The sequence below is a fragment of the Pelecanus crispus genome, chromosome 16 (genome assembly GCF_030463565.1).
Source record: "Pelecanus crispus isolate bPelCri1 chromosome 16, bPelCri1.pri, whole genome shotgun sequence".
Lineage (NCBI taxonomy): Eukaryota > Metazoa > Chordata > Aves > Pelecaniformes > Pelecanidae > Pelecanus > Pelecanus crispus.
In genome coordinates, this window is record NC_134658.1 from 9,647,897 (window position 1) to 9,674,624 (window position 26,728).

Sequence of the window (26,728 nt, forward strand, 5' to 3'; positions counted from 1 at the left end):
TAAGGGTTAATTAACTATTTCAGGTTCTGAACAAAATCCTCCCTCTTCAGAGGGCACCTCGGACCGAGGGTGCAGCTAACAGCAGCGGAGCTGTTGGGACACATGCAGAACCAGCAGCCTGTGTCATTCTGCTGGCATTAAAACTGAATGTTTGCTCAAGAGATCAGCTCTTAATCTTATTCAAAATGTACACAAAGTAAGCAAATTCTGCCTACTCAACAGGAAGTCAGGAATTGAAACCATTTGGGCAGTTTGGACCCGTCGTGATTCAAACAGAGCACTTCACTGACGGAGGAAGTCCAAGAGCAGAGGCGTAAGATATGAACACATCAGGAACTTCTCCCCAGCCAAATGAAGTCCCTTTCACCAGATGGTTAAGAAACCTGTGGCTTAAAAATATGCCAGAAGAGATTCTGGCCGGTCTCTGAAGAGGCTTGGGAGAAGAGAAAGGCAGCCTGGCCCAAGTTCCACATTGCAGGTGCCTCCCTGCCATGTGCAATACTGACCAAGCAGGAGCCTGCTGGCAGCCACAGCTTGCACCAAGCAAGGCTGCTGCTGAAGCTCGTAACTGGCTGTAGGGCAGCAGCTGCAGACATGGCCAGGGTGACCATAATAGGAAGAAAGATGCTAGAGCCAAGTTTCAGGCAGCGTGACTGATCACAGGAGCTTCAGGGTGATCAGAGGAGCAGGAGTCACAGTCCAGGGAAACGGCTGCTCGTATCAACTCTTAAAAAGGAGCACGGAACAGGCATGCAATTGCTTTCTGAACTCCTGCTCCCTTCTCCTCTCAAGCATGTTAGTCATCCCATTTAAGAGAGAAGGATACGGTCCCATTCAATTATGGTAACAAGCGATATAAAAACCATTGGAGAGCATACTGAAAGTGAGTGCACGCAATCTTCAAGCTTTCCTCGTTTGTGACAGCCAGCGGGCATAACACCAGCCCAGCAGCAGCACTTCCAGTGCCACTGCAAAGAGCCTGCCAGCGCGGGACGCCATCAGCTCACGCTACATCCCCAACACGGGAACGCACACAATTCCCACCTGCTTGTGGTGTCTCGGCTTCAACAGCCCTGGCAAAAATGCCATCAGCTAGTGGGTGCTTCACAAATGACATCACGAGAGTCTGCCAATGTCAAATCCACAAATTCCCTTAGTTTTCCTCTTTCAACTGGAAAATTGGGCAAGAACGAGGAACTTTTTGCCTGTGCGTGGCTGAACAGGCCTTTCAGCCATATTGAGCAGACTGTACATTAACCATCATCCTACTGGCAACAAACAGTAATGCAAGAACACAAAACAAACCCTAATGGTAGTCATCAACCATATAAAACAAATTAATGGGCAGTGGCTGGCCTTCACGCCCCAGGTTTCACACCAGGTCTAGGCAGAAGCTAATGTGGACAGTGAAACGCCCATTGCTTAGAAGTAGTATAATTTATCTGTGAACCTTCTTTGCCTGTGTCATTATGAAGTGATTGATAGACAAGAAAAGGTGGTGGGAAGGGATTATAACTGGAGGAGGTTTTGTCAAGAAAGTCATGAAGAGAGTATATATAAATGTACATGAAACTTCAAATTGGTAGATAAGGTGCTTCATGTTACCTGCCTGTTGTAGCACGTTTTCTTGTTCTGTGTGCTATAGCCTCGTTAACACCATACATCATTGCAATTACAACCTTGCACGAGGTACAGGGCCTCTGCATGAAGTCAGTATTCTCCAGAAACAAACATATGACCACAGAGATCAAATGGGAAAACGCATCCATGCCCCAAACTCAAGAGACACAACTCTGTCGCAGAGCCTAGGATGTCCTAAACCTTCCAAATACAGAGACCCAGTGAGATCTTTATAATGCTCTGGCTATTACAGAAAGAAAAAGGGAGTCACGAAGAGTAAGCATGTTTGAGGATTATAATCTAGCAATGAAAGTTTAATTTTGGACTGAATTGATTTATGCCCATGTAACCCAGCAGGTTGGCTCACAGCCATGTAAATGCCTAACTGCTTATCCAACTGCACAAACCCAGGACTCTGGCAGTAGTGTTTCAAAATCTCTTTGCCCCATGAAATAATGATCATATCCAGTACACTAGAATTCAAACATGAAAGCATGACAGGAAATGACTAACTGCACACCGAGGCCAGTTTACCTTCATCTCAGATCTGCTCAGCACACAAGAATCTTGCAATTCAAACAGACATCACAGCCTATATGCAGAAAAAATAATCTGACTGCTAGTTCTTGGGGTCTGTGCATCTCAGTACAGATATCACTGCAAAATAATGGAACTCCACTCTATTTTGTTAAAGTTCTCTTACTATTCCAGCCTTATGCCACAGTTTTCACTTTTCTTTCCCTTAGAGGCAGCTGTTTTATAAATTGAGGATGAAACCATTCTTACTTCTGAGGTGATACATAATTGAAGTTAGTGTTTACAAAGCTGTTTGTAGTCCCTGAATAAAAGGTACTTATGAGATTATACCTCTATTTTGCACATAAAGGCAATCAAGGGGCTGCTTCAAGCTTGCTTCTGCAAGCATGCACATGAGCTTGTAGACTGGCTGCAGGGGACGGATGCAGTCACGGTGCGCATGTTTTGTGCTCACATGCTGAAAAGCAAACCTGCATGGTCTGAGCCCAATCCCTTATTAACTGTCTTCTCCAGAAAGTCTGGCAGCTCTTTTGCTGATTAAGGCTCTGCTCAACTTCAGGTTTTTTTTAATAAACACAGCAACTTTGACTTACAGTAGCAGGAAAAAACACATAAACCAGACATGTTTTATTTAATGCATGCCTATTACTTAAAGGGCAAAGTGAATTTTTTCACCAAATTTGGTCAAAATATTCCCTTTTCCGATTTGATTCTTTGTCTCCCAAACACGAGCATTTGTCCTTGGTTTCTTGCATATAAGCAGATATACTGACTGAGAAAGGTAACCTGCATTGTAACCCTGGCAGTGTTGTGCCTTTTGGGGCTCTCCACCTGCATGCAAAATCAGCAGAGTGAAGAGAAAGCCACAAAGCTGACAGGGGAGACACTGCAAAGCCACGCGTGTGCCACACAAGCTCTTGCCCAGCAGCCTCTCTCCCACCGTCCCGAGCACTAACCGTGGGCCTCTCCACCTGTGCTGGCTATTTGCACGAGAAGCAAGGACACTCTCCATCCAAAGTACTTTTTACAGCTGCTGGTGTCCCTTGCAAGCAAAGGCAATTACAGCTCTGTAGCCCGCAGCACGTGAGCAGCTTCTAAATCTGGGGAAGGACTGAATCCTGGCAAAGACAAATTGTCTCAGGTTACCATCCTGAGAACTGCTTGCCTGTGGTCCGAAACAAAACTAAGATCATTTGTTGCCTGGGAGATGCTGTATGTGCCAGCTGCAACCCTCCTGACAAAAAGGTAGCGCCCTGCAAGGACAGCACAGCTGAGCCCGCAAGAGTACAAGAAAGTACGGAACGGGGACGGCCAGGGGATGGCTGAGAGAGGAAGATAGCCACTTCTTTTAGCCACTCCCTTGCCAACATAGAAGTGAAACAAGTTTCCTTCTTCTGTGGTTGAAGATTTCTCTGCTAGGGGATCCGGTCATCAGGTGTCATTTACTTTTACTATACAGAGCTGGCTATCTTCAAATCAGTCTCCTTGTTAAAGCATTTCTCACTGGCACGTTTAAAAATTACTCTTAAGTACTGCACATTTTAAATAATAGAAGCCATCAGTTGTAACTGTCACATATTTTACATAAAATCTCTAAGAAATAACTCCTTGCAAGCACTAAAAAGAAATTTGCAAGATGCAGCATGCTTTCCAATTTCTGCCACTCTGTGCTGCCGCACTTTGAGATAGTCTTTGGTGGTACCCATGAAAGGGAAAACTGGTGCCACATCCAACAGACTAAGTGGAAACAGCTATTTTAAGTGGCACAAATGCTCACAAAATTTATGAATGCCTTTATATCACGCAGCCACACATTGAGTTTCCAACATCTATGCAGGGGCATAGATGTGTCTGTCCCTGCACTGCTGCTGCCCACCAGTCTGGGCAACACGGAGCACTGCTGCTACTGTGCCCAAAAACTCAGAGAGATGAAAACTGCTCCTTTACCAAAAAACCCCACACGAACAGAGAAGAAGTAACAATATTAGAGAGCTCCTGATCCAGGTCTGTGGCTCATTTACAGAACCTCCTTCTCTCATTCAAATCTGAGATTTACAAGGAAACCTACATGAAATGGATTTGTCACAGATTAAAAAGGAACCGAAAGGTCAGAATTTTAACCAACAAAGGCTCCCCTCTTGATAACTTTCAGGTAAAGACCAAGAAGAGATGATGTTTCAGCCCCTAAAGCAGCAGAACCGAAGCCAGGCGCCATTTCTTTGCTGCAGAGAGAATGCTCCACACTTGTTCACTGAAGAAAGCAACAGCAACCTGCTCTCCGACTAGACTGCAAGATTTTCCAAAGCTGTTTGCATGCTCAGGCATTTCGAGGGTCGTGGGCTTCGCTGCAGCAAGACACCACCAACGCCCTAATAACCCTCCCTCTGTTCTCCTAGCCAGAACAAAAATGCTCTGTTTACAAGCTGTTTGTCCCAAATTGGCAAACCCCTGGAAACAAAAATTCAGACCAGTTCTCCGTTACCTTGCATTGTCGAATGTGATGGACCAGCATAAACCCCGCAGTCGCAAGGGCAGCAGCGCTGTCGGAAGCGGCGCGAGGGCGGCTCTCCCAGTGCCTCCCGCCGCAGACGGTCGGAGCAGGTGCGAGCAGCGAGAGGCTCTCCCTAGTAAATCATCGCTTCACCAGCAAAACACTCAAGTGCTTGCCCAGAAACAAAAGCAGTCACATCATAAACCAGAGGGTGACATCAGCACAGGGATTGCATTTCCTACAGAGGTTTAAATGTCATTACTTGTGACTGGAAATTGGACACTTACAATTCAAGTTACTCTAAATTTTCATAAGAGACCTAAGAATTCCAGTTCCAATTTTGTGTAGATACAGCTCACTTCCAAACCCTTTCTATTTTTCAATGTCATGAAGACAGAAAAAAACCAAGATAACAAGCAAAACTCCTAACAGAAAGTGAAAAGCTAATGAACATCAGTATTAGCCTGATTTACCAAGTTAGGTGCTAATGAGGCGAGCAGCAGAACTCACTGATTCCACTGGAAAGGGTCAGTGTTATTCAAATAGCGTGATCTACTTAGGGCCCAGTTGTTCCAGATCTCTGGATTGCCCTCGTCTGCTCTTATTCAAAGTTCTGCTCTGCATGTTCTTCTAAAATTGAAACTCAAAGCTATGAAGGATCTGAAAGCACTTATTCCATCATTCCTTAGTTGGGTCACTGTTTCAGAGAGCATGAAGCATGATACAGTCTGTGCATATGGTCTAACACCTTCACCAACCTGAAGTGCATTTGTGATTTTCCACACACAGCTCTTCAGGCTCTCCAAAAGCAACACATCCAAGACTTCTATACAAGCGCAATGGGCCACATTTAATCTTCCTGTGAGTTACACGATGTTTGCATAGCGTTGAGAAATACTAGAAATAAAACGTCTCTTGGCTGAGTTACACGCAACACACTGTGTACTTTTTGCTATTAATGACTCTTCAGTAAGTACCACTATTACTCGACATATTCCAGAACCCTCTGAGTTAGGCATTGCAGCAGTTTTCTTCATATGAAGTGGTCACTGAGTTAAAGGTAGCCACTGAAATGCCTTAAAATTTAACCACTGACTATTCTATTTGAAAATTTCCACGTGCTGAGAAAAGAGGCAGATAAGAGTAACTAATCCACATTTAAGGACAGAAACTAAAGATTAGTTTCTTTACTTGGAAAGTAGTTTAGCTACGTGACTCCCTACTGCAAATGACACAAATATAGATGATGATCCAGTGCAAGACCATAAATGCAAGAGCGCTCAGTTTCCACAGAACTGACATCCCGTACTTCTCATAGGATTGTTGCTTCCTCAATTCCCTAACAGCTGTCACCAGCAAAAATGTTATTTACCCTTATAACACCTGCAGGGCAGGGAGTTATTTTATCTCCCTCCTGGGATTTGCACCTCAGAGGGTTTTGGCACAAGGCAAGCCTGGCAGCACTAAAAATGGAACCGAGATCCAAGTCCCTGTCCATCTTTCTGCCCCTTCTGAGATGCAGCACATATCCCATCAGACTGGAAACTGTGACACCCACTAATGCATGTTACAGACCTACATCCAAACAGGTTCCACAAACTGAACTCTTTGTGAGAAGCAGGGGAAGGAGGAAGGAAGGACACGATCTTTAATGTCGCTTCCAGTCCAAACCATTCTATGACAGAGACACCGTACTGTGCAGTTACAGAGTACAGTTAATCCAGACTCCAGATCTTTCGACCAAGTAACACCATGCCTCTGCTAGTTGCTCCTACTATTTAAACTTCAGGCTTTAGAAGTGAGCACACCGAGCTGGAAGAAGGCACTGGAGTAGTGCAGCACCAGGAGTTACGCACCAGTTCAAACTGTGTTATTTCTTAAGAACAGAAAAAGCCATGTTTTCCTTAAATGAGGGTAGTGGAATTCCAAGGTGAGGTCAAAAGCCTGGCAAGTCAGCACTTTGGGCTAGTACGTGGGATCACGATGCTGACAAAAGTAGTCCTTGCACTCGGAGACAGTTCAGGATCCACTTTCTGTTGCTGCTCTTTCTTGACCACCTTCACCTCCTAAGCAATATCTAGGAATACTGCCATCAGATGTGGACCTCAGAGAGGAATTTTTGTCTTCAACCATGCTGAAGTTAGGCCTTTCAGATAGACATTTTGTATTATTATTCAATTTATTTTGTTTCATTAGAAGAACCTTAAAACCCAGACATGTTTCACCACCAGTACTGAGTTAGTATACATGCTGTTTTAGCAGAAAAAGGCATGATCTGCAGCCACACAGATCTGAACTACCACAGAAATTACCTAACCTCTGATACACTCACATGAGGGAAATCCTGTGGGCTTGGATCATTCAAGAAATAAGGTTGCTTTACGGTTACAGGAACAACACGTGCCTGGAATGGGCTCTAAACTGGTAAGATACAGTCTGAAAATCAACTGCTAATTGTTTTTACAATTTGCATTTTATATTAAAAAACCTCCCAAAGACCTCATGAGGCAGAGCTCAGCCTGGAAAGGATTTTTATGGCTACACTGTAAACCCACAGAAAGCAGGGATCTAGAAAGGAAACAGTTCATTACAGCTAAAATACTGATCCTGGGTTCTGCCTGAAACAGCTGGGATTATTTCTCCAGTTAAGCAAATTCCTGTTACTGAAACCCACTCTGATACTTAAAGAAATCTGGAGATGCTGAATAGTCACTCTTCTTCCCAGATAACAAGATCAGAACAGTATTAAATGATGAATTTCTAAGTGAACACTTGAAATTTGGGTAAACAAATTCAAAATCTGAAGGTCATATTTATATTCTGGGGTAATAATGAAATATATAATATCTTGTGGTTCCAGTATTCTAGGTTTTTCTATGCACCAAAATATTTAGTCATGTAAAACCCATCTGTAGCAGCTGGAAGACATTCATTTGGCCCGCTAAGATTCATTAGTTTAAAAATACATAAATAAAGTGTTCATTTTATTTCCAAAAAGCTAACACTGCTGCTTTCAGCTCTATTAGGGTGCTTGGTGAATAATGCTTATGCAATGTTCTCAGCAGGATGTATCAGATGCCACAGTTTCACAAATGCATACAAATATCTGTTAACTAAAACAAGTCTTGTATTTAGGTTAATGCTCTTCTGTACTGACTAACTCAAGTCATTATTCACAGCAATATGAAAACCAGCTGGCAAATAGTTCAATCCCTATTTTTATTCTTTCTCCTGTGCTCCCAAATCCCCAGTGCTGAAATCTACTTTTAAAAATTACGGATGAAAAGAAATTTCTCTTCAGAATGGGGATTCAGATACCTGTGTTAAGGAATTAGGAAACATAAGCCTCCATGCATGCCTTTTCTCTCCAAGAAGCTCCTGCATAATATTAATACAGCTTTTTAAAAATCAAGTAAACAAGAGGCACAGCTGAGATTGTAAAAAAGAGTTGAATTTGGCTTAGTATCCATAGGGATCACTTTTCTGGCCAACAGTTTGCAAAGTGTTATTTATTGGCTAGCCATTTTTCTTTTGCTGGAAGATGCTGAGTTTTAGCAAAGTTTCTGCAGAGTATGCAACAGTATTCAGCACTTTCTCAGCTAACGAGTTAAATCATTGCAGCTCTCTGATGACTTGAAGATTATGGGTGTAGGAAAAGGGAATGCTCGGAGAGGGGAACTTTCAGCAGTCACCACCAAACTGTGGTTAAAACAGACACCAATGACTCTATTCAGCTCCCAAACCTCAGACAGTTTCCATTTTCTCAATAACAAAGCATTTTTGTGGAATGAGGTAACAGCCTCCATCTGCCAGGTCTAACTCTCCGCTAAGATTTCTCAAGAGTGTGGCTGAAGGAGGGCTGGCCAGCTGAGCCCGAGACGGCTGCACAAGGCAGGAGCCTGGGAAACAAAGGGACAAAGCTGCAGCAGGACAGACGTGGAGAGGAGCCTCTTTGGGACCATCACACAAATTCTCCTGGGAGTTTGTATCACAAGTAGCATCAAGTGAGCTCCAACCGGTGCACAGCTGGAGAGTGCAGAAGGCCAAGGAAAGACCGAGACTTTTCATTAAGGATGGACTGGGGCAGGCAGGAAGGAGCAGAAGGCAAATGGGTGCCAGAGGTTCAGTGTTCAATGCATCATAGAAGGGTCACGAGTACAGAGCGGTGTGATTTAGGAGTGAACACAGGTCTGTGAACGCACATTGCAAGATACACAGGGCAAACGGGAACACAGGCGCCCTGCTCCCAGGGGACAGCGGAGCTCACAGGACCGGCTGCTCAAGCTGGGACATACCCTTCCACACCTGAAACGCTGCATCTGTGCCAGAGCAGTTACCGCCTCAGAACGGAGGCTGGGAGGGGGTTGCTTTTGTTCTTGCCTTGTTTTTGTATTTGGCAGCCTGTATCTTGGCCTCTCAACTCCAGGGATGCTAAGCACCTATCCATTCTTTTGAATTCAGGCAAAGTCAGCCCAGTTCCTCTGAAAAGCAGACCATTTGCTTGGATTCAGATGAAGATTCTGCCTCCTGTCAGGACCCCCACAGCCAACTCTCACCTCCCTCTGTAACAACCAGTTGTTAGTCAGCTCCCTTGCAATTCTGAGACTCTCAGCTCCAGGTTCAACACATCTCAACTGCCTGCCCTACCAAGGATGAGCAAAAGAGACCACCACAACCCCAGGCTCACTCGTGCAAATAAAGGTAAAAACCTTGGATAGCACAGAGAGATGAGGCCAGCTGGGAAAGAGCTTGGAGGAAAAGGTGGCTCTACAGCATGTAACATCAGGAAAGGATCTTCATAGTGTATGCAAGTCTTCTGATCTATTTTTTGTCCCTGCATATATAAATCTTTAAAAAGCAATGCAGAAAATTCTCCGGGACACTGCAGCAGCTGGTGCAAATGGACGACATGCAACTCAGGCAGGTCAGAACACACAGGATCCAGCTTAGCTACTATTTTGGTAAATAGGGCTGCCAAGAGCAGTTATTCACACCATTTGGAGCCCTCATTCTGCCTGTGTGGCAGAAAACATTTGAATATAAATTTTAAGAATCACAATTCAGAGGGATTAGAAAACATTTCTAGAAAATCCGTTCTGATTGCATTATTTTAATCTGGTGCATCAGGTTTTATATTTACAAGGACAACAGCACAGATTCCCAAGAAGAAACTGCCCCAAAGCCATTTTGTGCAAATTTAATTGAAATTCGCAACCTCCAGATCTATGGTACTACTACAGTATAAAGGAAGATTCAATGAAGATAGAAATCTAAGTGTAGATAGTCCCATTTAACATTCACCAGAGCATCAGCTTTACACACTTCTGCTATTCTGCCACAAAACTTTGTAGCTATTAGTCCTACGGAGATACTGAAATCCATGCGCTCGTATTAGTCATACGCACTAACAAGCGACGAACGTGTAAAAACGCATGGAGCGACTGGAACTCAACTCACCTGCAACCCAAATTGAGCAATGTGCTAATTAGGAGAGAAATTTAACTTCCAAAGATGCCAGTTCTCTAACCATCAATCTTTATTTCTGCAGATACACAGCCTCCTAGACATGCACTGATGCAAACCAAGGAGGAGCTCCCACCACTGCTGCTAATTTCCTGGATGGCCTCGTGCAACTTCCTTCCCACCTCTACATCTACTTCTCCCATTTAAAGCAAAGGGAATTTTTTGGTTGGTTTTCTGAAGGGCTTTCCTGTAGCACTTTCTCCTGAAGTTTTGAAAATGTTAATATTGACCTCCTCACTCTCTAGTTTAATACCATGTACGCAGCTGATACCTGGAGAATGCAGCTGGCAAGTGGCATACCTTCTTTCCCAGCCAGGACAAAACATGTCCCAAGCCAGTTTTCTTCCTATGAAGAATGCTGCTGTCAAATCTCAAAAATCCACGCTGCTAATACTAGCCTCAGCGCAAGGTCAGCCAAAGAGGACTTCCATCAGAGATGAGCTCTGCTAGAGAAGGCTCCCTGGAGATTATAAGAATAGTACAGTCAAGCCCAGATGGCAACCATGTGCAGAGCACATTTCCAGCAAACACAGTAACCGGGCAGAGGGCTGTGCAAACTGAAGTCCACCCTGATTTCTGCCATCTGCTAGCTAAACACTGAAGTCTAGGCTGAGGCCTTTGGGAAAGGTCAGGATAGTCTTACAGCCTCTCAAGATACTGCTTTTGTTCTCACTATTTGCTTCTCAATTCCTTCGTTAAAAGATCCTAATCTCTCTGTAAAGGAGTTATTTGGAGCCAGAGTTTAGATATTATTGCAAAACATATGCTTAAAAGAGACTGGAAATGATGTTGGCAGTGTTACAGAGGGGAGCAAAGCACAGCTTTGGGTCAAAACAAAACAAAAAAAAAAACCCAAAAATCTAAGCTAGTAAGCAATTCCCATGCGATAGTTTAGGAGAGCCAGCAAAAGCTTCTTCTAGAAAGAAAACAATACTGTGAGAACGAAGCTAACAAGAGCTGGCTCTTGGAAAAATAAAACAGCCAGTAATGAGCCAGAGTATTGCCAACAGCACATATCCAAGAGAATCTTTCTGGGAAACCGACCCAAGTTATTACGCTGGAAACCCCTGAGGGACTAGGGACCTTGAGGCTAAAAGCTGGCAAATTGCTTCATCAGTTAAGGTTGGTCCCAATGTTTTCTACTGCGTAAGAATAATTTGTTTTAGCCTACAGGTCTCTACAGAGCAATGGGTAAATTCAGGCCGTTTCCTCTGGGAAGGGAAACAGAGTGCTCGGCAAAGCCCAGCCCAACGGGACGTTTTTAGGTTTCCCACCACTGCTGACATCCCTTCAGCTCAACAGGCAGCCCAGCGCACTCAGGCTGTTGGCTTTGCTGTGCTCCCTGCGCACCCCCAGCGCTCCTGCGACTGGGCACAGCCCGAAGATTACCTGGTAGGAAAATCATCCGAGCTATTTCGGCCGGCACTCCACCAGCGAGCAACTGCCACAAAAATGCGATGACTGTGGCTCCACAAAAGCATCTTCTGGAGACTCATTCACACAAAATGGATGCAGTTAGAGCAATTACTCTGACGTATCTTGTTTTCCAGAGGGATAAGGAGGAGACCTCGCTCTGTCTCTCTGTTTCAGAGAGAGTAGTTAATACACCAGGAAATAGGTACACCGATGCAGAGGCAAGGCTTTTGTTTGCAGCCTTCTCTTTCATTTCCAGTCCAGCTACTGATGGTTACAGCAGTGTACGGAGAGCACAGAAGACAACGAATGTGATCTCTAACCGTGCTTCTGTGCTGGCAGAGAAAAATCCTGCGTTGGCAGGGGGTGTCAAGGTGCTGTCTAATAACTTGCCTCCTCGTCCAACTCCTGTTCTGATTCACGTTGCCATCTTCCTTGCAATTGACCTAAATAACATGTTCAGGCAGCACTGGAAGTATTTCTGCCTCATACTTCAATAGCAGCAAGATCTCCACATCTGGAAAGGGTATTTCTCAGGAAAGTCACACCACAGGTGGCTTAGGAGAGTCTTTCCCGAGAAAGGAAGAGAAGCACCCTGTCTTGTCTCATTTCATCAGTAAGACTTCCTGGCTGCAGGAGAACAAAGGTTGCCCAGGAGCAGAGAAAACACATGCTACGTCTGTGCCCAAGCCCCAGCTAATCCGAACAATGTGGGCAGAGTATTCAGTTACCTCATTTCCAGGTGTGCTGTCAGCATGAGCCATGACTGGCTTGGGATGAAAGAGGAAAAACTGTTCCTAGATCTGGACTTGTCTGCATCGTTTATGGTAATTATTGCCCAGCAGCCTTTAGTCCTTTAATGTCATATCACGCTCTCAGCCCTCAGTTCCTCTATAGCCTTTTGATCACCGCTTGCCATTCCACCACGGAAGAGGCTGGAGGACAGAGTGCAAGGCTGCACGATCCCACCGGAGCCAAAGGCATGCCAACCCAGGCCTCAGGAAGAGGAAAGCAAAGCAAGCCACTGCAACAGGACTTCAGCAGGTCAGCCATCTTCAGACACACAGCAATTACGTATGCTAGCAACATACAAGCACTTAAAACAGTTGAATAGCCAAACAATTATAGTACCTCCCCATCTATTCACTTCAGCACCTTTTATAACACAGGATTCGACAGCACTGCATCACAGGAATACAGGGACAGTCAACTGCTATCATTCCACAGCGGCTTCACAGAGGGAAAGACTGTCGATCCTCTCCCAGTCTAATTCTTTCCCTTACCATAAGTTTAGGCACTCCTGATAGCAGTGTAGATACCTCACCTCCTTACAACCCGCTGCAGACTACCAATTTCAGTGTTATCTTACAGCAAGGGCCTTCACAGGCTGTGTATTGGGTAAATGAAAAAGTAAAAAAGTCAATTGAAAATGCATTTATTGCCAACAATGGAATGGACTGTGGGGAAATACAGGAAAGTTTTCCAAAGCTGCACGTCTGCCACAGCACTTCCAGCTCTCAAGCGAGGAAGTGCTAGCCTGGGGTTTGCACACTACCACTTGCAAGGCAGGTACTAGATCCTCAGCAGCCTAAGAGAGCCCTTTCTTATTCAAAGGACACACATAAATACAGTTCCCCTAATGCAATAGAAAGGAAGTTACACTTGATCTCTACCACCTCTTTTTCAGGTAATTGAGCTTCAAAACTAAAGCAGAAAAGATGCAAGCAACACTCAGACATCTTTGTGCTACAGCACGCCTGCTTAGTCCGCAACAGCTAGTCTGTATCTGTTATCTCTACATTTTTTATTAGCTCATGTTTACTTTGGCTGCACATCCAAGCAGTCATTTAAACAGGGTGAGAGAGGAAAATCTTGGACTCTCAACAATGGCCAAGCAGTTTAAACTGCCACTGGGGACAATGACTTGACTCCTATTGGCGTTTAGTACTGGCAGGGTCAAGTGTAACATGTGCTGAAGGAAGCACTAGGGAAGCAGAGCTGTGGCCGTTCCAACAGCACTGAGCATTTCCTTGAGCTATTCAGAGGTCCCTTTCCCCCTCGTGTGTAAAGAAAACAGCCCCAGCTGTCCAGTCACCTGCACTGGCTTCTCCACTCACTGGATTTATGACATTGGAGACTGCTAACAGCTCCAGGTTAGATACAGCACATTCCTCTGGCTTATAGCTCAGACATTCAAAACTAAGTTAGGAAGCAGTTAAGATTATGTCCTTGGCATCAGCCACCAGGTTGGTGCTGGAAGAGAATTTATATTCCTGAACAGAACCGGCACCGGGCAGGCTGGGCATAAGCATCAACAAACTTTCATCCAGCAGTGACACCAATCAGAAGGGTCTAGAGTTAATATTTATCCATAGCACTGATTTAAGAAATTTTTTTTTTTATTTGAGAAGTTCAAAATACTTCACATAAAAAGAACTCTGCAACTTACAAGCCTGGGACAATCTGCAGTAATATATTCAGAGCCAAATAAAAAATGATAGGAGTTAATGTTAACAGTCAGGTGACCACAGGCCAAATAAAGTCAAAGTGAGACTGCACTAAGAACACAAATTTCAGGATTTTTATTCCATTGCTATTTGGATTCTGCGTCAACACATTTCTAAATAATTATTGATTAACTTAGCCCTAATGGACATGTCTTTCTGATTCCTCCCAGAGTAATATTATCCTCTCAGTGGGCTCCTGTTGAGTAAGGGCAGAATAATTTGTTAAAACTGTTCTCCATTTATCAAATATCAACAGACACACAGTGAGTCACTCAGCAGAGGCAATTCTGCTAGGATGAAATACAGGAAGGTAGAAGCCATGTGGCATTCTTCAGTTTCCCCTTTCCTTTCACAATCAGACCCTTGATATTTTCTTTAACAGGAAAACTGACACTCACCCTCCCTGTAAACTGCTGACAATTGTATTTTACACCTGGCAAAACCCATGCAAAACGGAAGGAAGAGAAGAAACAAAGACCAAGGACTTTTCTCAGCAACTGCATCTCTGCAGAATGGAGCATTTTTCTTTCCAACTGTAGCTGAAGACACACCACTTCTTAATGGACAAAGTCTAGTAACTACATATCAGCCTTCATGGGAAATGCCACCTCCCCTCTGTCAAGTGACTGCAGAACGGAGAACGTTGCAGCAGCTTCACGGCAGCTGCTTCACAGACAGCAGTCAGAGCTGTGAAGTCTGGCTGTGCGACCCAAGTCCCATTGGGACCCAGCAAAGCACATGCAGCCGAACCCCTTTGCCTGCAAACTCTCAGCCCTCATACTTGAATGTCCTACCTTTCAGAAGTGATTCTAAGCTCTTGGTAGCAATCTGAAGATTAAATAATACTGGTAGCATTTCTCTGCCCCCTAACAACTGGTCTTTTCCTTTCCCTAGATGCAGCTGGTGCCTATTGTTACAGCTGTCCTTTTTTCTTTCCTTTTTTTTTTTTTTTTTGTAAACAGAGTAAAACACTTATATTTGTTTTCATGACATCACCAGGCAAAACATTGTCAAGTTCTCTCTGAATTTTCCAGTTTGGCCATTGCAACTACCCCTACTTCAGCAGAAACAGTCAAAGTCCCCTAAGGAATGAGGTGTAGCAGCTTGCACTCTGGAGTCGAATGCTGAGCAAAACTGCAAGTGTCATTCGCACCACCTTCTTGCCAGACCAAGCTGGGTGTTCCATGGTGGGCACAGGCAATCCAAGAACAGCAGATGTTGACCAGGGATACCGAATAATGAACACCAGAGGAGAAATGGGTTCCTTACTTGAACAATTACAAGAAATTATGAAGCTTTTTGTCTAGTTAAGAAGTTTGGCTTTTATTCAGATCAGCCAGCCAGTCAGTCCCCAGTTTTCCGTCAACACCTTCTTTGCCTGTGGAAACGTTCTCACATGAAAGGGGAGGCAGAGGCAAAAAGGTTTACGCTCATGTCTCTCTCCTGAGGCTACTGATGCAATTAGGGCTCTTCAAGCATGACCTCATGCAAGCTAAGGACAGAGAACATCCCACAGACGTGAACGAGGAACCCAGCAGGCCACCATGCAAATCTTGTCTATCAGTGCTGTGATTACCATAAAAGTCCTTTTCCAGGGAGAGGGGGTGGGAATCACTTGAGCACTAAGAGTAATCAATTTATTCCATTTTCCTGCTGGCATTTCAAAAAACAGCAGGCTATGTAACAGCATCAGCTCAGCTGCAATTAGGAACACAGTAGAAAGCATCTTATCTTGTAGAGCAAGCAATAGAGCGAGTCCTGGCTGTGAACAGAAGAACCAAGTGCTTCCAAAGTTGATGCACTGGGAATTTCAGTAACCTGCCCGCAGAGAAGTTTTTCCTGGCTCCATCAGCTAAGGGTTCACCTCCATCTTAAAGCTGCTACGTCCAAACCCCAAAAGAACATCACTGAGCTCACAGCCCTCAGAAATCTATTGACCAGTGAACACTGCCCATAGCCACACAAGGCTGGTACTCTACAGAAAAAAAAAAAAAAAAAAAAAGCACGTGTGATCGGGGCAACCACAATACACAGGCCAGGAAAGAGACTCCTGCCTTTCTTCCCCATGATGATCTCGGAGAGCCGAGCCACCCAGCTGCCGGCTGTGTCCTCGGACAGCACGGCTGTTTCAGAGTCTGCTCTAAAACGAACTGCAGTGTAAACAGGAAGCAGAGCTGACAGCAGACGTGCTGCAGATGGCTGCAAATCCTGCAGAGGTAATGGCAGTGACCTACCGTCCTCCCAAAGACCAAGGAACCAGCCTGATCTTCAGCACACTGGTCACCGCTCAGCTCTTCAGATGCTGTTACACAGGCAGGGGAGATGCACAGATTTTCTGCCAAGAGGCACCTCAAAATCATCCAACATGGAGAGACAGTGGTGCTCCAGTAGTTGAGACCATGGAACTGTTCACAAGGCTTCCTGCTAGGGAATTCTGGATATTTCCAAACACCACCCTGCCTTCAGTGTGTTTCCACCACTCCCTATGTACAGGTTTAAGGAGTTTCTTATTCTAAAACATACTTTCTGCTGTAGAGCATCCACTATAATTAGTGCCCACAAGTAACTATATTGCCTATATTTTTGTCTCCTGTGCTATGCCACCAGCCTTAAAAGTATACAAAATTACAGACCTAGCAGGGTAAGAATTAAACCAATGCTCACAGCTCTGTGCCTCTAAGGAAAGAGCCAGCAAGAGAAGGTGGCAACCATACAATCTCCATCCTAGGAAAAAGGAAAGAAAATGGCACAAAAAGACAGGAGAAACGACAGCCTTCCCCTTTCCTGCTGTCCTGCTGATAGCCTGCCTATCAGGAAGTTAAACCACATGCTCACAAAGCAAACTGGGGAAACGAGGCAGCTTCAACACCTTTGTGCGCACCAGAAAAATATTACTCGTGCCAAAGGCGGATATTTAAATACGAGAGACTCCTAAGGAAATATCCAAGAAAAAGCTTCTCAAAAATTAACAGTAAAGGAATATTTGACAATCACACATTCATAGCAGCTAGAAAAACCACAGATTTCTAATGGTTGGTAGAGGAGTCTGAAAAGTAAGAGGAATCTCCCCGCACTCTTCCCTAGCTGTTCACCAGTGGCCTGTGCTGCAGCAGCCGCTGCGTTCATCAGACCGTCAGCCTGGTCTAGGGTGGCCTTCCCTGTGCTCCTACAACAGGTTTTCCACTTTGGAAAGATTTCTTTATGATTTTCAAAACTGGGAAACAGTGAACATATTAAATTCAAATCTAAGTATAGAGACCTCTGTATCAAAGCCTGCATGGTGAAGATAAGTAACCACCATCATACGCCATCCCTTTGAGCTTGGAGTCAGCACAGAGTAACCCCTGCTAACGTGCTTCACCCAGGCTAACTATAAAGTATATCCAACATTTCCATGAGTTCTCATGAAAGAGTGAAAGTGATTAATGTAACCACAAGTACAAAATACCAACAAAACTGGCAACCAAAAAACAAAACATTACCTGTAAGAAAACATAACAACCTGAAACAAAGCCGTGTTCAGTAAAAAAACATTTTGAAAAGATGCTGAGCTATTTTTTAATAGCAAGATTCAAACTGTGACTTTTGAGTCTTTGTTTAACACACACACACACACAAAAAAAAGCGAGGCTTCGAGTCGTCTTTCCCCGTACCTACCCTGGGATTCGCTGAAAACATAGCAACCACTTAGGATGTGTCCAAAGTTTCTCTGTATTACAATTGAGCATTTGGTTTAAGTTTACTTCCGAGTTTATTGGTTGGGTAAAGTTTCAGAGCTTTCTTAATAAAATACAGCTTAAGCATTGCAACTTTGCAGTCTGGGAAAGAGACGCGACCGAAAGATTTTTTTTTTTTTCCCCCCCTTTTAGAAAACGGTGTAAGCTGTGCTTCCTAGGAGAAAGCGAAGCGCAGCGCTCCGAGCCAGCTGCATCCCCGGTAAGGACGAAGTAAAGCCAGGCGGGGTCCCGGGGCTCGCCCCGTCCCCGCACAGCGCCGGGCACGCTCCCTGCCAGCCCCCGGCCCGCTGCGCCCGGGGCCATCCCCGCCGCCGCCCCGGCTCCCGCCGCCGCCCCGGCCTGTCCCGACCCACCTGCTCGGCGTCCCGGGGCCGCGGCCCCGCTCGCTGCTCGCCCCGGCGACGGGCAGGCTCGGCGCGGCTCGGCGCGGCTCCCGGCCCCACGGCGCGGCGCGGAGCCCAGCCCGGGGCGGGGCCGAGGGGCGGCGGGCTGGGCCGGCCGGTGCCCGCCCCGCACGATCGCTCGCTCCCGGGGCCGGGAGGGGGTTACGCCGCCGCCAGCCCGGCCCCCGCGCGGTGCTCGCCGTCGGGCAGCGGTGCGCGGCGGAGCCCTCCCCGGGGCAGCCGGCCCGGCGCTAGTCCCTGCGCCTCCCCGTTCGCTTCCGAGCGGCCATCCCAGCGCCCGGCTACCGCGGAGCCCGCCCGCCCCGCCACTCGGCTCCTCCGCGGGACGGGGGCAGCGGCGGCGGCGGCCCGGGAGAGCCGGCCGGCTGCGGGCTCCTCGGCCTCCGAACGGGCGGCAGCGAAACGTACCGGCTCTCGCCCCGTGGGAGAGTCCAGGTGGCGGCTCCCGGTGCTGGGCACGGAGCAGTCCGCGGAGCCGGCCCCGCCGCCTGCCCTGCGGCTCCCCCTCCCGGGAGCGCCGGCTGCCGCGGGCCCGCAGCAAAGCCCCGCGGCTCGGGGGGCGCCGGGCGTACCGCCCACCGGGGCCGCGGCTCGGACCCCGGCCTGCGCGCCCCGGGAAAGCGCAGACAAGCCCGGCCCGGGCCGCGCAGGGCGAGCGAGAGCCCAGGAGTGGCCAGCGGCGGCGGGGTCCTTTCGACAGCGAAGTGCAGGCCACCCGCGGGCCCGCGACCTCCCGGCGCCCCTCCTGCCCGGGCCCGACGGACGGGGCCGAGTCTCCCGAGCGGGTTCGGCCACCGAACGGCACCCGCCCGCGGCGGCAGGCAGCGCCTGGGGCGCGGCCGAGAAGGGCCCCGGGTGCCCGCGCTCCGGCCGGACCCACAGGGTCGTGCGCTGGCAGAGACGCCCCCGCCCCGGGGGAGGGGGATCGGCCCAGCCTCCCCCCCGCGCAGCGCGGCCGCGGCTTAACGGGGCCCGGGCGGGCGGGCGGAGCGCACGGGCCCCGCCGTCGCCATGGAGACGGCGCCACCGCCCGGCGAGCCTCTCGCGCGACCTCTGACCCCCTAGGGCCCGCCCCTTCCGGTCCAGAGCGCAGCGCCTGCCCTCGCGCAGCGCGGCGGCGGCACCGGGCCGGGCCGGGCGGGAGCGGGAGCGGGAGCGGGAGCGGGCACGGGCACCGGCACCGGCACCGGCACCGGCACCGCGGGCCGGGGCGGGCGGGGCGGGGCGGGGCGGGGCATCGCAGAGCAGGGGCATCGGCGTCGGTGTCGCCATCGGCATCGCGGCGGGGCTGAAGGCTCGAGGCCCGAGTCAGGCGAGCGGAGGCCGCCGCCATGTCGGCCGCCTTCAGGAAAGCCGCCAAGTCCGGGCAGCGCCCGCACCGCGAGCGGGCACAGGTCAGTGCGCTGGGCCGGGCCGCCGTCCGCCTCGGCCGGGCTGTCCCGGGCCGGGCCCCGCCGCGGATCGCCGATGGCGGCGGGCGCCCATGCTGTTCCCTGCCTTTCCTCCTAGCCCGCCGCCCGGAAGAAGCTGGGCTTGCTGGAGAAGAAGAAGGACTACAGGCTCCGCGCCCAGTGAGTCGGGCGCCGCGAGGGGAGGGCGGCCCCGGGCTGGACGCGAGGTGGCCGGCGCCGGCGGCGGCCACGGCTCTCGGCGGGCTCCAGAGCGTTGCCCTCTGGCCCGAGCGGTTCCTGCAGCGCGGTGCCGGATGCAGAGGCCGTGTGCGGAGCCAGCCTTCTGACCGCGCCAGAGGCGGGCTGCCTGATCCCGTCCGGCAGGCGGTTAAATATGCTCTGCTTGAGTCAGAGGGAAGGGGAGCGTGGAGGGCGAAGGCCTCTCAAAGTCGTTATTATTGTGATTGATAAAAATCTTAGAAGTGTTACCTTCTGTCTTCAGTGGCTGATGCTGCAGAAGATCTAGGAGTGCTAAGCAGCTCATTAAGCTTTGCAGAATGGGTGAACCTGTTCCCATTACTCTGCTGTTGGACACTATTCATTTCCAGCTTTGTTAAGGAATAAACTGTAAAACTAAAGTCGTTTGTTGGTGTCCAGCTCTATATGTGGAGCCTCGTCTGCTGTCTCAAAGCTCTGAGCACCACTTTGAAGGACTCGGCATCTCATCAGGGAGTGTGAACATAGAGCAACTGCTGAACAACTGTTTTTTTTTTTCTTTCCCCCCAGTGACTATCACAAGAAACAGAATGCCCTCAGGGCACTTCAAAAGAAAGCTCTGGACAAGAATCCTGATGAGTTCTACTTTAAAATGATACGTGCAGAGCTCCAGGTGAGAATCTAAATTGCCTTCAAGCAGGGTTACACTCTGTTTATCTAACTAATTTTTTTTTATACGTTTTGTTTTTAATTTATGAATTAGTAAATAAATTTGTACACTTGGTTTGGTGCCTGTGGAAGGCTTTGAAGAAAATGAGGGGCAAAGGACAAAAAGGTTCTTTTGATTTTATTATTAGGACCCATAGTACACTATAGCTTGAATGGTATCTGTCTGTAAGTGCTATGTTCTGTCTGGTTTTAGGATGGAGTTCATCTAATAAAGCAGCCAAAGGATGAAGTGACCCCTGAACAGGTGAAATTGATGAGGACACAGGATATTAAGTATGTGGAAATGAAAAGAGTGGCAGAAGCCAAGGTAATACTTCACTTTTTTAGTGGCTTGCAGTTTGCTCAGAATTGTTCTTTTTATTGTGGTTTTTTTGTTTTTGTTGGCTATTGTGCTTAAGTTTAGTGAAATCTGATTTGTGTAATACTGGAAGTGATAGATGGAAACATCAGTAGAGCTCGCTCTGTATATAGAAACTAGAGGTATACTGAATAATGAAAACTATACTATGCATTACTATAAAACACGGCAATTTCTTATGTAAATTTCAGCCATTGAACATGTACTCTTGGTTATTTATAAAGAATTGAGAATTATTGTTACCGAAGTGTGTTGTCTGAATATGGTATGCAGGCAATCAACAGAAATAGGACTCACTTCTGAAAATGTTTTATGCTCTGATGTTGATCCACACACCGTCGCTGCAGATAAAAAATTAAAGAAAGTCAGCTTTGAATTTTCCATCATACTTTTGCTAGTGATTTCATGGTAATCATTCATACTTTGTCTGCCATACAGATAATGTTTTGAAGATTGATTTGTATGTATTTGGCTGGGTAATACTGGAAATTACTGTTAACCTCTACTCAAAAAGGTCATGAAGGCATAGCATAAATATAGACTAGATGTATTTCAAAGACTAAAAAGGAAGGAAGAGTTCAGATGCTTGTATGCTTGAGAAACAAACAAGAATTTACTTCAGAGAGACATGACTTACGTTGTTACGGATGTTTGGCAAAATAGAGACAAACTTTTCTTTCCTGCAGAAAATCGAGAGGCTGAAGTCGGAGCTCCATCTGCTGGATGCTGAGGGGAAAAATCCCAACAAGCACGTGTTCTTTTTTGATACCAAAAAAGAAGGTAAGATTGAAAAGGGTTTTATCAGAAAACTTGTACTGTGATGTTTTCTTGCAGGCTGTTTAGAATAGTATGATGCTTTCTTTATGCCGTTATCATAAAAAAAAAGATTTTTATTTTTCAGGAATAATAATTCAGGTGCTCTAGAAATCATTTTCGATTACTAGATAAGACCTCAGTTCTGCAGGAGCTATGTTGCTGGGGCTTGCCATCACTGACTGTACTTAAGCTACACATTTGGAAGGTTTGCTGAGCATTAGTCCAAGAAGTCCGTGTGAGTTTATTGCTAAATTTCTTTTTATTTATAGTTCAGGAGTTTGATATTGCAACTCACCTGGATACTGTTCCAGAGCTTGTAGATAGAGTGTATAACCGACCGACCATTGCAACGTTGCAGAAAGAGACACTGAAAGGAGCTACTGATCCTGCCCACTTAAAGGTAGTTTGTACTGCCACTATTTGTATTATACTTTTCTTAATGTTTTAGATCTTTTATGTAATAAGCCCTAAAAAGCATTCATTGGATGTCACTTAATCATGAAGTGCCTGGAGCCTACACAGTGAAATCTTCTCCTGGACTGACATGGAGAACTTGTTCAGTTGTTATCTATCTCACTCTACTGTGGATTATAAATCAAGAATTGTGACATATGGGCCAGAAAGGAATGGTATAGATCTGATTAGGCAGTTTCCTTGGCAAAATGGATATATTTCTCCTCTGTTACACAACATACACCTCTGGGACTATCTTTTCATTAGATTGCTGCAGTTTTAAGTGTGATTTTTTGCAGCATCCACTGTTAAGTCTCCCATCACACCTCCCCAAAAACCCTTGCACCCCTGAACAGTGATGTGAAGAAGCTTATTCCAACATAGATGTAGCTATTGTTTGGTTTCTGATCTCACGGTATTTTTCAGTTAGATTCTGAGCCTGAAGTTGTTTGAAATTCAGGATTTGTCTCCTCCCGTTTCTTCTTAAAGACATTTAAGCTATAGTCTCAGCTCCTGGCTTTCCTAATTTAAAGTGTTTCATGATGCTTACACAATAAACTTCGATTCCGATGTTTTAATATCACAGCACTTCTGTCCTAGAAGTAGCTACACTCAGCTTTAACACTGTAAATTAGTTATGCTTAATTAGTTTAGATATATTGGACAGTCCTATAAGCTTGAGTTGGTATGTGTAAGGTAAAAATAAAGTTGTCTAAAATTGCCAATTGGTAAATTTGTAACCTGTTGTTTTCTGAATCAAATGTCAGATAACAAACACCCTGTGGTCCCTTTCTTCTTGCCAGCTTTCTCGGTTTGGCTTGTCAGTAAAGCAGTTGGACAAGTTGTAGACTGACAAGTTTTCTCATCTAAATGTCTGAGTCATATTTTAAGCATGTTGGGATCTGTTCTCCTTAATTTAATTACTTAAATCACACCTGCAGTAATACCATTTTTGTGCTGGGAAAGCCATCCACTCTTAGTAGGTAAACGTGACCAAACAAGTTGCATTTTGGGAGGCCTCTGTGCAATTTCTAAGCACTTCAGGAATTAGTCTCTGGTCTCTCTCTCACTCTCTCCCCCCCTTCCCCCCCCCCGATAAACTGGGTTTTTGTTAGGGAGTTAAATGTTATCTTGCACTTAACATTGAAATTCAGAGGATTCAGAAAGACAAAATTCCAGCTACTTACTGAACAAGGTTACACAGTATCTAAACTAGGGTAGAAGAAGTTTGATTTTTTTATGTTTGCATTTAGGAGATTAAAACAAGCACAGAGAGTTAAGTCCTAACTAGAAAACCTCTAGTGTGAGAATCAAGATGTTAAAATGGTTCTGTGGAATCTAGCTACATAATTAAAGCAGCAGCATTTAATATGATTATGATTTAAAAATGTAAAAAAAAGTTTGTGAGGTCCAAATGCCTCATAGTAGGTCAGTTACAGACCATAGTGTCTTGTTCCTCTGTCTTAAAAATGCTTCTTTATTTTTTTTTCCTTCAGAAATTAGCCCAGCAAAGGAAGAATCAATATGACCTCCTGAAGCAGCGCATTGAAAGAGAAAAGGCCATGTTTGTTATTGCACAGAAAATCCAGACACGTAAAGATCTTTTGGTGAGGGATTTCATTCTGGTTCTTCAAATCTGTTTTGTTACTGTTATTAGGTCTAGTTTTGTATGTATGTATTTCTTCACTCTGATTTTAAACTGACACTTCCAGATAACTCCTAAAAATAAGTAATCCTCTTTTAGTAAGGAAAAAGCAAGAAGATGAAGCATTCCAGTTGTGCCATGGCTAGTAAATTATATCTGCTTAGTCCTGCTATAGTCCAAGTCTTACCATGTCAGCAATGGCAAAGACTCAACTTTGAAATGGTGTTCACAAGCCTTTTCTAAAATACTGTTGCTATCTCTCAAGTACTGAATTAATACTTTCAAGTAGCAGAGGCAAGGAACCATTTCTGTAGGTTACGAGAAGATGTTAGAAATCCCCATGACCAAAAAAATCATTTGTCTCAATGGGACTCACCATTCACTGGTGCTTGTGAACAAAACAGATTGTGCCTGACAACCTAAAGGCGGAAAGAGCGGACAGAAATATAATTCCCACCTGAACAGTGGAAAGTGACCATTTATCACTAATGCCTTGTTAGTCCCAGACAGGGACTTTCTTATTTATATGAGGGTGGGCTGGTTTGGGTTGGTTGGGTTTTTTTTCCTTCTTACATATTTTTTTTCTTGTTCTTTTTTCCAGGATAAAACTCATAAAGTAAAGGTGAAGAAAGAGACAACAAATGGTCCAGCTATTTACAAATTCAAATTTCAGCGGAAACGTTAGTCATTACATTAAATAATTGTTACCACCTTTTGCTTAGAAAGAAAGAGGATTCTCCTTATGAAGAAGGACTGACCCACTGTATCAATTTGTTTTTCACTGCAGCCTAGCACTTTGTTAAAACAAATTACTGTGGGCCTGCGGTAGCCATAAATATATTGTATCTAATTAATTGATTAATAAATCAGAGGGTTTGTTCTCTTGGTATGTACAGTGGGAAGCCACAAGAGGTGCCTGAATGTCCTAGTAATATGCACCATAAACAATCCTTGAAAAGTCAAGGTCAAAATTAAGAGACCGGGAGACGGGTTGTGTACGGCACATGGACAGCAGAGGTGCTCTGGGACTGTGACGTTCAGCTCTGTGGCTGGTGACCATGACATGTGCAAAACCATAGGAGACTTCGGGTCAGCTTTTTTAGCTATCTTTTCAATCAGGTTAAAGTTGAATTATCGTTTTTCTAATCACTCTCCCCCACCACCCCCAAATCCCTCTTAATTTTCCCATTCTGCTTTATCTGCACAAAGTATTTAGCTTTAAAACGTACAAGGTGAAAGGCATTGCTAAGGGCGCATTGCTGAATTCAGGCACCACCTTAGCCAAAGACTATTCTGGAATGGTGCTACCAGCGGGCGATTGTTTCTTCCACTGTACAGAAAAAAAAGAAAAACTCGACCTTTATGAATGATTTCCATAGCTGAGGAACTGTTGGTGCTTAATCTGTCTTGTGCTGTACGACGGGGTAGTGCCCATGCCATGTCGAACTTCCAGTGTTGCCTATCAAGTTCGAACAGGAAATTCCCATATAGGGAGAGGCAGTACAGAAGCCAGCTGCAGGACAGAAGTTTGTCCTCTTCGTTTATGCTATGCTTGCTGCACTGTCAGTAGTTGGAAGGGGGTTTCAACGGAGAACAATGAAGATGCATCCTTGAGTGTCCTGGAGCCGTTCAGGCAAGTTAAGGGAGCCTGGGCGTGAACATTCCTTTTCTTATCTCTCTCACTTGCACTGTGTCTGCCAGTAATAAGCACATGCCCATGCAAGATGGTGAGGAAAAAAAGATGCTCTTCTCAGGCTCTTCCCACTTCGGGAGTTTTCCTAGCTTCTCTTAGATGAAACGCGACTGTTTCGCGTGCTCAAGTGCAGCTGCAGGCGGTTTCTGCCATTGCAACGACGGTGGGCTGAGCTTTTCTGGGAAGAATTACGGGGGCGCCGCGCTTTGCGCCTCCAGGAGCGGTCACGGTGCTCTCCTGCGGAAGGCGGGCTTTGCGGCCCCGCTGCTCGCCGCACGCTCTGAAGCTCCCCGCAGCAGGCGGCGGGGGGATGGAGGAAGCGGCTCCTGCTCCTCTTCCTCCTCCTCCTCCTCCTCCTCCTCCTCCTCCTCGCCCGCGGGACAGCGCGCGCACGCCTGGCAGCCGCCGCGCGCTTCGCCGGCCGCGGCGGGAGCCGGGGCCTCGGGAGGCCGCTGTCGGGCGGGGCCGGCAGGGGGCAGCAGCGCCCCGCGGCGGGGCCGGGGCCGGGGGCAGCCGGGGCCGGGGGGCAGCCGGGGCCGGGGGGCTCTGCCCGGGGCCGGGGGGCTCTGCCCGGACCCGCAGCGCTCCGGGCCGCGAGGGCGAGCGCTGCTCCCCGCTGCCGGCGGCTGGGAAGGGCGGCACGGCCCAGCGTGGGCCGCGGCTCTGCCCCGTGCCCCTGCGGCTGCGGGGCAACGCGCACCCGCATCCCGCTGCCTTGCGGGACCGGGGCCGATGCCAGGCGAGCAGCCTCTGGCTCTCCCGTCGCTGGTTTGGATGAATCCTGGAGAGTTTGTAAGCATAATTCCTTGACTTGGAAAGCTTAGGTTGGCAACATTCAGAGTAACACGAAAAGCAAGAGGAATGAAATGCAAGCTGGGTTTTCAGCAAGCTGTCAAGTTCGCCTACGCTTTTGGGGACCTTTTAATGGTTTGTAAAACATACACCAAGGTCCCCACTACACTAGCTGGGTTCTCTAAAGTGAAATCTCTTTGAGATTGAGATTTAAATGGGTAAATATTTGATCCTTATCCCTGATTAATTTTACCTGCATCAAGAGAGTTACTGGAAAGGATGGGAAAGAAAAACAGCAATTCCATTGGAAGACCCTAAAGGAATTACTGTCTGGCAGGAGCTGAAAAGTAACAACCTGAACAAGAACAGCTAATTAGCCTGATGCTCAAAAAGCCTGGTGCGC

General features: G+C 46.7%; 2 protein-coding genes across 2 annotated transcripts in view; one reads left to right on the forward strand and one right to left on the reverse strand.

Moving 5' to 3' along the window:
- The window catches only part of FHL3 (four and a half LIM domains 3), a 29,901-nt gene extending 11,692 nt beyond the window's left edge, over positions 1 to 18,209 (reverse strand). Inside the window, exon 1 of the mRNA XM_075721848.1 lies at positions 18,182 to 18,209. The gene's annotated coding sequence lies outside the window, so the exon portion shown is untranslated. The remainder of the gene's footprint in view (positions 1 to 18,181) is intronic.
- A 1,353-nt stretch (positions 18,210 to 19,562) lies between these two features.
- Positions 19,563 to 24,763, forward strand: UTP11 (UTP11 small subunit processome component). The gene is made up of 8 exons (XM_075721972.1): positions 19,563 to 19,626; positions 19,742 to 19,803; positions 20,410 to 20,512; positions 20,762 to 20,875; positions 21,613 to 21,706; positions 22,012 to 22,142; positions 23,692 to 23,802; positions 24,442 to 24,763. The coding sequence occupies exons 1-8, from the start codon at positions 19,564 to 19,566 to the stop codon at positions 24,523 to 24,525; spliced, it is 762 nt and encodes a 253-aa protein (XP_075578087.1). The 5' UTR covers position 19,563; the 3' UTR covers positions 24,526 to 24,763.
- Positions 24,764 to 26,728: the final 1,965 nt, after the last annotated feature.